The 12481-nt window shown below is 54.8% G+C and overlaps 1 protein-coding gene across 4 annotated transcripts in view; it reads left to right on the top strand.

Moving 5' to 3' along the window:
• The first annotated feature begins 238 nt into the window (after positions 1-238).
• LOC138164945 (transmembrane protein 61-like) overlaps positions 239-12481 on the top strand; it is an 18666-nt gene continuing 6423 nt past the window's right edge. For 3 of the 4 annotated variants that reach the window (XR_011169238.1, XM_069092927.1, XM_069092926.1), the window contains exons 1-3: positions 239-373; positions 1544-1675; positions 8073-8452. Coding sequence is in view for 3 of the 4 variants with exons in the window: in XM_069092927.1 (XP_068949028.1) it covers positions 1673-1675; positions 8073-8452 (383 nt within the window). In the remaining variant the exon portion in view is untranslated. The remainder of the gene's footprint in view (positions 374-1543; positions 1676-8072; positions 8453-12481) is intronic. The other variant, XM_069092928.1, reaches the window with a different exon arrangement.

The following is a 12481-nucleotide window of genomic DNA, read 5'->3' as shown; positions in this document are numbered from 1 at the left end:
ATCACTGGGCACCAGCCCAGGCTGAGGGGCGGGTGTGGGTGAGTGTGTGTGCATGTGTGCGTGCATGGGGTGGGGGGAGGGAAGAAAGGGTGGGGCGGTGAATCATTCCTGGGCCCCCGCCCCGCCCCAGCCGTTCTCAGGGCTCGGGTCAGCCCTGGCTGCTCCTTTAAGAAGCTGGCTCGGCCCCGGCCCCGGCCCCTGCCCCGGCCCCTGCCCCGCCCCACTCCGCCCTCGGGGAGCTCCCGAAGACCGCCGACACTCGCGCGGAGGGACAGAAGGGTGGACAGGCTTTGCCTCCTAGCCCGGGGCTCAGGGAGCCACCCACGCGCAGAGAGTTGGACAGTCGAACTTGGATCCAGGCTCCAAGAGGTCGGTAAGTCCTCTGTGGGCGGGTGGGGGGCCGCAGGCTCCGCAGGGTGGCGGCTTGGTGGCCCGCGCGGAGCTTTAGAGACCCTGGTCAGGACTGTCCAGTCTCGGTCAGGAATCCCGCTGGCTGCTCTTGGTCATAAAGCTGCAGCTTGGGCGGGGCTGGGTTGGGCCGGGCAGCACCCTGGGACCCCCCCTCCCTCCCCCTCCACCGCTCAACTCCGGGCGCCGAGCCTGCCACCGGCTGGCTGGCCCGGGATCCCGCGCTCGCTCCTGAGCCTCCCCCTCCGTCCTGTGTCCGAAGGGAGAGAGTGCCAGCAGCCTCCCCCTCGTGCCTCTGTTTTCTTTTTTTGCAAAATGGGGCGGAGAAGAGATGTATGCCACAGAGATAGGTTGGTTCCTGCCAGCTTTAGGTTTTCCTCCGTGTTCTAGTACACCGTCCCCTGGGACCCTAGGTTCTGTGACTCTCCTAACCCCTCCATCTTCCCCCAGCTCTGCCTCCCTAGGTTTTAAAGCTCCTTCCTTCTCAGAGCTCCGTGCTCTAAGACACCTCCCTAACTCTGGATCTCAAGGCCCCCTCCCCTCTGCATTCTAAGTCTTCGCCGTCGGAGCTCTAAACGTCTAAGACACCTTCCTTCCTCTCCCCTCAATCGCTCTTTGTTAAAGGAGACAGCCTAGTACAATGGGGAGCGTACTGTCTCTGGCATCAGAAGGCCTGGGTTCAAATCCCAAGTCTGAGGTCCTTTCCAGACCTAAATCTGTGTCCCTGTGACCAGCCTGTCCCTCAGCTCTGACATTACTCCCTCAGTGGAGGTAATCTGTGACCTGTTTCCTAATCTTCCTGTTCCTTTATAAATGTTCCTCCCAGCTGTGATATGTGTTCTAAAGGCTTTTGCAACCCTGACACTCTGGGTTCGATTGTAGCTTCCAGCTTTAACACCCTCTGTTCTAATAGGCTTCCCAGCGCTGCCCATTTGAGTGCATGAGCTGGAAAGAGGAGCTGGGGGAACGTGAAGGCTGTCACTGGCCACGCACAGTCCACCAACCGGAAGGCCCCTTTAAAGCTGGGATAGAAAGCTCCCAGGGACCCAGCTTCTCCTCTGGGAGTAGGTGAGATGAAAGGTGGGAAGCAAGTGGTCCTGGAATGCAGCCCCCAAATCCTTGGTTCCTGTTACAGGCATCTGGTCCAGCCTGATCAATCGTTCTCTCCGGGTGCTTCTGATGGAGATGTGATGGTGGTCTGCTCCCAGCCCAGGAACAAGGCTTCTGTAAACTCCTGCCCCCGCCCAGCCTGCCTGGACTGGCCATGGTTGGTCCCTTGATAAGTATAAATTCCCCTGTGCTTTTGAATCCTTCCTGCAACCCTATCTCCTTTAAATGGCTCAGGTAAGGGGGCAGAGAGGAGGATGGAGATAACGGTAAAGCTTGGAACTGGGCGCCTGGGGGTGATCTGGTCATTGCCAGAGGGACTACCCATTCTCCCCAGGCAGCCTGCTGTGAGGGAAAGGGCCTCGCGGCTCTTTGAATCCAGAAGGACTGACAGCTTTATAGAGTCATAGATCAAGAGGGAGGGACACACAGCGGAATGCCTGCAGGCCTGGGTTCAAATCCCACCTCAGCCTCTGTGTGACCCTGGGCGGGTGCTGGATTTCTCTGGGTCTCAGTCTCTTCCCAGATGGGCTCCCAGGTCTCTTCCAGCGCCAGTTAGTGCCTGAGTCACTCACCTCAGTTTCTTCCATATGCCAAATGAGAAGAAGGATCCTCACCTTGCCTGCCCTCCCAGGGGCATTGTGAAGAAAGAACTTCATTAAGTTCAACAAACTAAAGAAGGGCGAATTATATTGTTAAGGAGGAAGCTGTGCCTAACTGTAGGATACTAGCTGGAGGTCATCCAGTCCAGCCCCCTCATTTTCAGAGGAGGAGACTGAGGCCCAGGGAAATTCAGTGACTTGGCCAAGGTCTTTCAGCCCAGAGAATTAAGGGCCTTGCTCAGGTGCTGAGTGATGATGGTAGAATTAGAACCCAAGTTCTCTGAATCCAGAGCCGGGGTTCTTTCCTGCCATTAAGCAATTTGGTGTGGTTGGGAGAGCCATTTACATTCCAAGTCTTTTTTTAAAAAACGAATGTCCATTTTGTGTACTTACCTTAACAATTCCTACCATAAACATCAAAACATACAGGGGACAATCAAAGAAAGTTATTTCTGAGCTGGGCACCCCGGGAGTCAGGCCTTTCGAGGCAGTAACAAAGTTTCCCTGCTTGTTAGTTTCTGCTTCAAACCTTCCTTTGCTTTCTTCTCACCTGACAAATTAACAGAACAGCCCTCCCCGGCCCCCCTCTCCCCCCAGCCCCAGCCATCCTAAGCTCCTCTGGTCTGAGCTGGATTTCTTATGGACTGGGGCTGATGAGAAAGGGCAAAGGGGAAAATTTGCCTGTTTCTAAATCCCCAGAAGAGCAGCCGATACCCCTGCAGAACTGTTCTTAGGAATCCTCTCACCTGGGGTGCTTTGGGGGGGACAAGGGGGGAGGGGAAGGACAGTATGACAGTGGAAGCTGCTGCCATGGGGTGGAGGTGACCCACACCCCAGAGTGCTGCCTGGAGTTGGGGCTGAAATCTGGCACTGGGGGAGAGAGAGGTGAACCCTAGCAGGGGGGTCAGGTGAGAAAGGAGAGTCCAGGGACAGCAGTGGAGGGGCTTCCTACCTCTTCATTCCCCCCAAATCGCTGTCTCCCAAGTGACCCACGATCTCTTGGCTGCCAGATCCAATGGCCTTTTCTCCATGCTCCCCCTTCCTGACCTCTCCGCAGCCTGGGTGTTCGTGCTTACCTCCTTCTTCACATCCTCTTTCCTCCAGGTCTTCTCCACCCTCTTCTCTCCTGGTTCTTCTCCTGCCCAGCTACTGGCTCCTTCTCAGTGTCCTCAGCTGGACCTTCACCAAGGGCACAGCTACATTATGACCGGGGTGGCCCTCAGGACTCCTGGCATGGCCTCTCCTCAGGCCAAGCCCGAAGCACCTCTCACCTGCACTGTGGCAAGAGTTGTCTTTGTGCCTTCCTCCTTCCCTCCCTCCAGACTCTCCTCACTCCAATCATCCCATGACAGTGATCTTCCTAAAGCTGGGGTGAGCTGTGCCTCCCATCATCCCCAGTGCTGTCTGTCTCTCTCTCTCTGTCTCTCTCACTGTCTCTCTGTCTCTCTCTGTCTCTGTCTCTGTCTCTGTCTCTGTCTCTGTCTCTCTCTCTCTCTCTCTCTCTCTCTCTCTCTCTCTCTCTCTCTCTGTCTCTGTCTCTGTCTTTCTCTCTGTCTGTCTCTGTCTGTCTGTCTCTGTGTGTGTGTGTGTCTCTCTCTGTCTCTCTGTGTCTCTCTGTCTCTCTCTGGATCTCTCTCTCTCTCTGTCTCTGTCTCTCTCTCTGTCTCTGTCTCTCTCTCTCTGTGTCTCTGTCTCTGTCTCTCTCTCTGTGTCTCTGTCTCTGTCTCTCCAGGTGTTCCGTAATTACTCCCAAGATCAGACATCAGTTGGCACCTAAGGCCCTGCCTGCCTTTCCAGTCTTCTCAAGCTTTGCCTCCCCCGACGCTCTCCAGCTCAGCCACACTGACCTCCTCACTGTCCCTTAAACACATCCCTCTAAGCTCATGTTCTCTCCACCGATGCCCCGATGGCTGGGCAGGCCTATCTGTTCAGCTGCCTTTCTTTGCCCTGCCTCAGTGGATGGGGATGGGGCCTTCCACCCAGGTAGTGCCCTTCGGTGAAAGACTGGGAGTCAGAGGTCATGGGTTTGCATACCGGTTCTACCCCTTGATGACCTTGGGGAACTCATGGCACCTGCCTGGGCCTCACTTTCCTTCTCTGTGAAATGAAGGGCTTGGATGAGATCTCGCTGAGGCCTTCTCCAGCTTTGCCTCTGTGACCCTTTTTCTTTCTTTGTCCCCAAGTAAGGTTAAAAGGACCACTCTTGGCCCAAGCAATGGTGCTCAATACCTGTCCTGAATCTCAACATCCTTGCCTATTTCCATGGGAGGGGCCTCTGCCCAATTAAAGGGGCTGCTCTGAAAGGGCAGGGGCCCTACCTTCTTCAGTCACAGTTCACACTTGTTGTACCATTAATAGACCCTGTGTTGGACATGTTCTCATTGGCTTCTCACAAAACCCCAAGAAGGTCAGGGGTAAAAAAGCTATTATTACCATTTTTATAGAACAGGAAACTAGCTCAGAGAAATGCACCGACTTTCCCCAGGTCACGCAGCCAGGTGAGAACTGACGCCAGGTCTTCCGCTCCCAGGCCAGACCTCTTCTCTTCCTGGGTTCCTGATGGAGTCTTGGAGATGGATGGGAATGGGTTGATTTCTTTGAGGTCAGTGGTGGTGGCCTGTGTCAGCTGACTTAGATCCACTAGGCCAGCCTGCCGCCTCCGCTGCCCAGGACTCAAGGCTTGTCTAGGGCATTGCTGGCACTCTCGGCTGGCTTCTGTTTGGGCCTGGCCAGTGAGGAGCTCACCATCTCCCAGGATAGCCCATTGCCACCAGGTGGCAGAAGGGCTTGCTGCATAGGTGGCAGTGAGGACCAGGGTTTGAATCCTCCTCCTGGGCCTGACCTCAGGTTCCCAGGCGGCTCCCAGCCCTTGCACTCTCTGGTCCAGGGTTCTCTCCGGTTCTCACCTTCTGTGTTCCTCCCAGCTCTAGCCTTCTAGGAGTTCACTTGTCTAGATTTTCTCTAGGACATAGGGGCATTGCTCACCGACCTCTGGTGCGATGTCCAATGTTGAGGGAGCTCCTGTTTGGCTGAGCCCAGGGCCAGTGTAGACAGTGCGTGGCCTTGGAGAGGGCCCTCTCCTGCCTTACCGATTCCTGTACTGGAGGAAGCCAGTTGGGATGAGGTGCCCTCCAGCCTGAGGCCCGGGTGCCCAGGCTCCAGCCTGGGCTCCCCTTCCCCCGCAAGGCACGTCCACACATTGTATTCAGCTCCGGGCTGTGGAATGACTTTCTCCATCTCTCCCAGGACAATGGCACATTCTGGGGAGAGGATGTGGAAAAGCCTGCCCGTGACTCACCCGTGCCAGGGCACTAGCTGACTATTAATCACTTTTCCCCTCTTGGACTTTGTTAAAAGGCTTTCCTGAAGCCCCAGAGTCTCCCCCAGGGACTGGCCTGGCCAGCAGCATTCTGGGATCTGGGCATTTCAGCCTGCTCCCTTGGAAGTGGGCAAACACGGTGGGGTTTTGCCCTTGGTTGCATTCCAGGATTGGAGGCTGTGACCTTTGGGGTCTTGGGGGGCATTTGGCAGGGAGGCTTTCTGTCCTCAGCTTGGCTGAGATTCTCTCAAGTAGAGAAATGGGGGATAATCTGAGGAAGAAGCTGGGAGTCAATCTCCTCCCCCGTGATAGGCCCCAACAGCCTCAGGGTCTGCCTGTAGAAAATTAGATTTTGTTTTGTTTTGCGTCCTCTGGGGCCCTGCAAGGAGGGAGCTTTCTTGCTGTCCCTTAGTTCTGGAGTTTTCTCCTGACTGGAAAACTTACTGGGTAGTGCTAGAGAATGGAGCTGAATCCCTGGCCAAGCAAGGGAAACATCAAAGCAGTGAGGGCCTCAGGGGCCAGCAGAGCTGGGAGGAATCTGACTGGCAGCGTGTCCCAGTCACAAGCAAAGCTGGCCTTTAAAGGTCCCTGTGTGGGGGCAGGAGGCTCTGCCTCTCCCAGGATGTGTGACCTTAAGCAAGTTCTGGGCCTCCGTTTTTCCCATCTGTAAAAGAAGGATCCAGGTCACAGCTGGATGCTGGCCACATGCACAGTCTGTACTGTTGATGCTAGGGAGGCCTTGGAGTCTGGGGTCTTGAATTTGAAGGGAAGAAAAATAACTTTTTTTTCTTGCTCAACTCGAATTGCAATTTAGCGTGTCCTTCAATTGCAAAAAATGTTATTCCAAGCAAGGGTCCAGGACATCAGCCATGGGCTGGATGGCCCAGTTAACAAACGTTTGTTAAATGTCTATTCTATAGGCTTGTACCTGGAAATGTCCTCTTCTCTACTCTCACTGTGGTGCCTGTGTGTGCATGAGCATGTATTTGCTACCTAATACATGCCAAGCATTGTTCTAAGTCAAAGGGATTCAGTGACAAAAAGTAAAATCGTTCCTGTCCTCAGGGAGCTTACCTTCCGTTGGAATGAACAGGGGTGTAGCCACGGCCACCCAGCAGGGGGCCAATAGAGGCAGGCCCAGGCCCCCTGCCTCCAAAGCTCAGGATCTCACCACTCAGCTCCCCCAGATAAGGCACAGAAGCTGGGAGGGGAGAAGACACTGATGCTGAAGGTGAACTGGGCAAGGAGGAGCTTGGCCCCGGCTGGGGGTCCTCCTGGACCAAGCAAAGTCGTGAGCAAAAGCTAGGATTTAGAGGTAGAAGGCCAAACCTCACTCCACGTGCAGATGGAAGAAATGAGGTCCAAAGACTGGACCAGACTTGTTCTACACTGGTTTACCTCAAACTGGGATTAGAACCCCAGGCTCTTTTCACTGAACGAAGGCTGCCTCTCTGGCTGATCAAATGGGAGTGTAGATTGAGTTTTTATGATCAATGCTCATTTATTAAGCACCTACTGTGTGTCAGTGAGGTGTTTGGTCATTTTTCAGTCATGTCCAACTTTTCATGGAGGTTTGGGGGAGTGGTTTGCCATTTCCTTTCCCAGGTCATTTTGCATCTGAGGAAACTGAGGCAAACAGGGATAAGTAATTTGCCCAGGGTCACGCAGCCAGTGTCTGAGGCTGGATTTGAATTCAGGTAGATGAGTCTCCCGGACTCCAGGCTGGGTGCTCTGTGCATTGTGGTGCCCCCTAGTGGCCTGTGTCTGTCAATACCAGTTATTGTTATTTTTGACCACACCGGGAGGCCTTCCCCATGCTTAGTCTTGATTCAACTGCTCTTCCATCAATCAATAAATCAGCATTTATTAAGGCCTTACTGTGTACCAGGCTCTGGGAATGCACAGATGAAAGCAGAGCACTCCCTGCCCTCAGGGAGCTTCCACTCTACATGAGAGGCAGCCAAGGAGGACTAAATTGGGGGTCAGGAGAGTCCTGCTGCTGGATGGTCATTGGCAGGGCGTGACCTCTCGGAGCCTCAGTTTCCTCACTGGTAAAATGAGGCATAACCGTGTCACGGTCCAGAGCAGCCGGGAGGTTGGAAGGTGTCCCAAGGACCCGCAGGCTTGGGGCTTTGGCACCCACTTCATTCCAGGCCAGCATAAATGATAATTCAGTATGCTCTGGAGGCTGGGGACGGGCACCCCGATGAAGCAGAGACCCCCAGCTGTCCTTCTGGGCCTCCTGGCGGCCCCTGGGACAATCCCCCACCCACCCATCTTCTCTCTGCACATTCACACTCACCTTTATGCTCTTCTGGGCAGCTTCCCATTCATTCTGTCTTCACGAGAAGGAGGGCCCCTAGAAAGAAGCAAGCCAGGGAGTGATGTCCGGTTGTCCAGTCTTGTCTTTGATTGGCACTGCATCCCTGAGCCAGAGGATCTAGGTGCGAATCTTGCCTCCGCCGTGTGACCTTGTGTGAATCACTTAATGTCCCCAGGCCACAGTTTTCCTCATCTATAAAATGGGAGTGTTGGACTCGATGGTCCCTGAGGTCTGACCCGGCTCCATGGGGCTCTGCCACCCTGCCCGATTGTCCCTCACATTGCCTGTCTGCTCTCTCTTTCTCTTTGTTCAGACCTGTGACCGAAGGGTGGCCTCATCTTTCCGCTATGGAGTGACCATCACTGGGGCGGTAGTCCTGGTCACTGGGACACTCTGCTTCGCCTGGTGGAGTGACGGGGATATGGGGCCCTCTCTCAGCCCTGGGACGAAAGCCTCTCTCCCCGGGAAGGCAGCCCCCCTGGACGGCACCCCAGCCCCCACGACGGCACCCCCCAGTGCCCTGCTGAGGTCCGTCAGCTTCTTCTGCTGCGGCGTTGGGGGCATGCTGCTCCTCTGGGGCCTGCTCTGGTCAGCCAAGGCCAACGTCCGGGCGGCCCCTCGATGCTACCACAGCCGTGTCCCCAGGAACCTGGGCTACTTCACAGCCGAGCCCGCTCACAAGTGGAACTGCAGGTCAGTTGCATGGGGTGGGCCTGGTGACCCTAGCCCAGGCAGGGGGTGGGGAAGGTAGGAGGGGAGCCGGATGACATGGTGGGCAGAGGCCTGGACTGGAATCAGGGAGACCTGGCTTCTCATTCTGTGACCCTCCCTGGACAAGCCATGGCACCTGTATGAGCCTCAGTTTCCCTATCTGTACAATAGGGGTGATAATGCCTGTAGCCCCCACCTCACCAAGTTGTGAGATGATGGCTCTGAAGGACTCTGCAGACCCTCACCAGTGCCAATGAGAACTGATGGGGGGTAATCCTTCACTGTTTGCTAAGACCTGATCCTCACAGCTACTGCCCGAGGTGGAAAGGGCATGCCTGTTGTTTTGGTCTGGACCCTGGGTGTGAAAACACTTACTTCTGAAGAAGATCTGAGGCCCCGCAGGTTAAGTGACTTACCCAGGGTCTCACCATCAGTCTTTTCGACAGTAAGGTGTGCTTTCCATCCTCTGCTCCATGCTGTCACCCCCATTTTACAGAGAAGGAAACTGAGGCACAGGGCTGGGAAGTGCTTCTTTTTTAAAAGGGAATGGTTAGTAAGAGACAGGACCAGGATTTGAACCTAAATCTTCTTAGGAAGCTGGTTATGGATGAGCCGGGCAGGAGGCCCGAGAAGGCCCAGTGAGGCAGCTCCCTCTGCGGCTCTGATCCTCAGCTGCTTCAGCTCTAGAATGGACTGGATGGCCTCCAAAGGCCCTTCCCGGTCCAAGTACATTCCATGACTCTGGCTGCGGGGCTTTCTCTGCTGTGGGGATGGAGCCCATGGAAAGCCCAGGACACAGGTTTAAGCTGATGCTATCCACCTATTGTCATTTTATAGACAAGAAAACTGGGGCCCAGGGTAAGGCTGCCTGTGACTGGGAAGTGTGGGGCTGGGGCCTCCAAGCACCTGCTGCTCTCCTGGGTGGCCCCCCAGCTCCCCAGAGTAAAAGAGCTGGATGGGATGAGCCCAATGGCCCTGCTGCCCTTGGACTGCCTGGCTCTCATCTTGTCCAGAGCCCAAGCCCAAGAGGAACCAGAGGATGGAGGACTGGGTTGCCTTTGTAACCTTCCCCCCATCTCTGCCCCTTTCCCCTGTAGCCCCCCCCCCCCCCCCCCCCCCCCCCCCCTGCCCCCTCCCCCCTTGGCCCCCCCCCCCCACCCACAGGCTCCCTCTGTTCCCTCATAGTGCTTCCTCAGATACTTGCTAGCTCTGTGACCCTGGGTAAGTCACTTCACCCGGTTTGCCTCAGTTTCCCCATCTGTCAAGTGAACTGGAGAAGGAAATGGCAAACCACTTCAGTGTCTCTGCTGAGAAAACTCCAAAGGGGCCACAGAATGGGATGTGACCCAAATGGCTCAATGACAGTAAGTCCCAGGCTCAGCGGCAGGCTGTCCTTGTCCTCTATGAGCCTCTTTTCACCTGGCCAGCCTCGGTGTGGCCTCTACCTGCTGGGCCAGTGAACAGTTCCCGAGCCCAACCAACCAGCTTGGACTGGGACCTCCTGCTTACTTGCAGATCAGAGGAAGAGAGAGCTGTTGTCCATGTACATAGTCCTGTATTTACCCAACAGAGCACTTGGTCACAGCCATGTCCAGGCAGGGGCACAATCACCTTCAGCCTTGGTGGCGTCTGAATGTCCTAACTCAGTGGTCAGTCAATGTGCAGCCTCCTGGGCTGCTATAGGCTGGGCATTGGGGTAAAACATTAGACTTACAGTGAAAATCTAGGATGTCAGAGGATAGACCATGGGATGGCAGAGGTGGGAAGAACCTTAGAGCACAGAATTCCGGGGCCAGGAGGGTCCTTGGAGCACAGAATGCCGGGGCCAGGAGGGACCTTAGAACACAGAATGCCAGGGTTAGGAGGAATCTTGGAACATATTTGGAGCTGGGAGAGATCTTAGACCAGAGAAAAGAGAGTATCAGAGCCTTAGAGCAGAGAGTGAGCATGCTGGGAGGGCCTCAGGTTGCGCTAGTCCTGGTGCTACTACCAACTGCTGTGTGGTTGGGGGTGGAGGGGGTTCCTTCTCCTCTCTGAGCCTCAGTCTCCTCACCTGTACAGGAGGTGGTCAGACTAAATGGAATCTATGCTCAAACCGTCTTGGATTCCAGGGCCTCCAAGCCCGGGTTCTCAGCGCACAGTCCCAATTTCCTTAGGTCCTAGATTCAGCGAGGAAAGCACCCTCAGAGGTCAGAGTGTTGTCTCCGAAGCACTTTGAGGTCCCCTTGGCTCTCAGAGCTGTCACAGCCAGGATGAGCCAGAAGGTAGGATAGGAGCTGAGGCTTTCAAGCTGGCAGGGACCTTAGGAGTCATTTGATTCAACCCCCTCTTTTTCCAGAGGAAGCAACTGAGTCCCAGAAAGTTCCAGACACCCCTTAAATGGGGCCCCGAGACCCGAGAGGAGCCACAAAGCCCACTCTAGACACCAGACCTCTGACTCCTAATCCAGGGCTCTCTAGCAGCCTTGATAGCCAAGAGGTGAACAGGGGAAAGAAGGGGAAAAGGAGGGGAGGGGTGTTAAGAAGGTATCCTCTATTTTTGTGCTCCCCAGAGGGCCTAGTAAAGGGCCATACACACTTTATATATGAAAAGGGACAAGTCACTGCATGAATGCTGGAGCAGGAAGGATGGGGATGTTTTACAGAGTAAAATTTTACAGAGAAGGAAACTGAGGCCCAGGGAGGGAGGGAGCTGCCCACGGTCACAGAGGGGGCAGGTAGACAGCTGATGGATAGACTCATTTTATTGACCTACTTCCCCCTCCTCTTTCTTGTCTTAGTCACAAGGGCCAGCCCTCTGGGTGGGTGGAGTATGAACGGATATATCTGAGAATGAAAATGATATCAATAAAAAACTATTTAAAGCCCCCAATGTTTAAAAAGAGAATCTTGTTACTGTCCAGGAAGCCCCTTGGAGGGCATCCATTCCAGCCCCTCCCTCACACCTCCTCCTACAAGGCCTCACTACCCACCTCCCAAGACAGATCAGCCTCAGGCTCCCTTTAAATTGCCCCTTCTCCTACCTGGGCCTAGCTGGCCCCTTCACTCACAGTCCCCTTGGGCATTCCTTTCTCCAGACTGAAGATCTGGGGGGGGACAGAAGATGGAAGATGGTGGCCCCCCACAGAGAGATGGAAAGTCCAGACCTGTGTTCTCTGGGCAGGTTACTCAGCCTCGTCTGCCTCAATGTCCTCATCTGTACAATGGGGACATTAATAGCACCCACCCCCCAGGGTCAGTTAGAGGAAGATGAGATGGCTTTGCAGTCCTCAGTGCTGATTGTTATCATTGCTGTTGTCATTCCAGAGCTATGTGGCACTTCCCACGATGCTAGGAATTTAGAATCCAGTAACTGGGCCTGCACCTAGACTATGGGCCACAGAGACAAATGCCCAGCCCCAATGGACAGGCCTCTTCCTGTAAAGAACCCTTTGGTGTCTCATGTTTTTAGCAGCAGAAAGTCACTTTCTCTTGAGTTCATGCTTTTCCCCTGACATGACTACCCTGAGCTGTCCACAGGATAATAGAGTGATTCACACAAGTGGCCCCTGGGACCCTTGAGAAGCCTCTGTATCCTTGGGGTACCTGGGCCCCGACTTGGAGCCCCGGTATCAGGGATGGGATGGCAGACTTACAGGCAGGAAGGCCTGGGTTTGGATCTCACCGAAGGCACATATGTGGACCCCAGGGCAGGTCACTTTTCTGTCTCTCTCGGGCCTCAGTTTCCTCATCTGTAAAATGGGGAGACCAAGCTAGTATCTATGTCACAGGGCAGCCAGGATCAAAGGAAGACATGCGGCAAACCCTCTGTAACTCTTAAAACACTACACACACGTGACTGATGGTGAGGTGACCTTCCCCACCATGTGCAGCTGTCAGAGCTGTCCTGCTTGTCTCTTGCTCTCTCTGGCCACCCTCCGGCCCATTCTCAAAAACTTCCTTTCTTGTTGCCTTGGCTTCCCTGTGCTCAGCCCCTCTCCCCTTCCCTGTTAAATGAGAGACAGTGGTAAAG

The sequence above is a fragment of the Petaurus breviceps genome, unplaced genomic scaffold (assembly GCF_028583685.1).
Source record: "Petaurus breviceps papuanus isolate PSGF00001 unplaced genomic scaffold, PetGlider_PUasm1.0 207, whole genome shotgun sequence".
NCBI classification, from domain to species: domain Eukaryota; kingdom Metazoa; phylum Chordata; class Mammalia; order Diprotodontia; family Petauridae; genus Petaurus; species Petaurus breviceps.
Note: the sequence above shows the minus strand (reverse complement) of the source record. Positions and strands in the feature narration are given on the sequence as shown.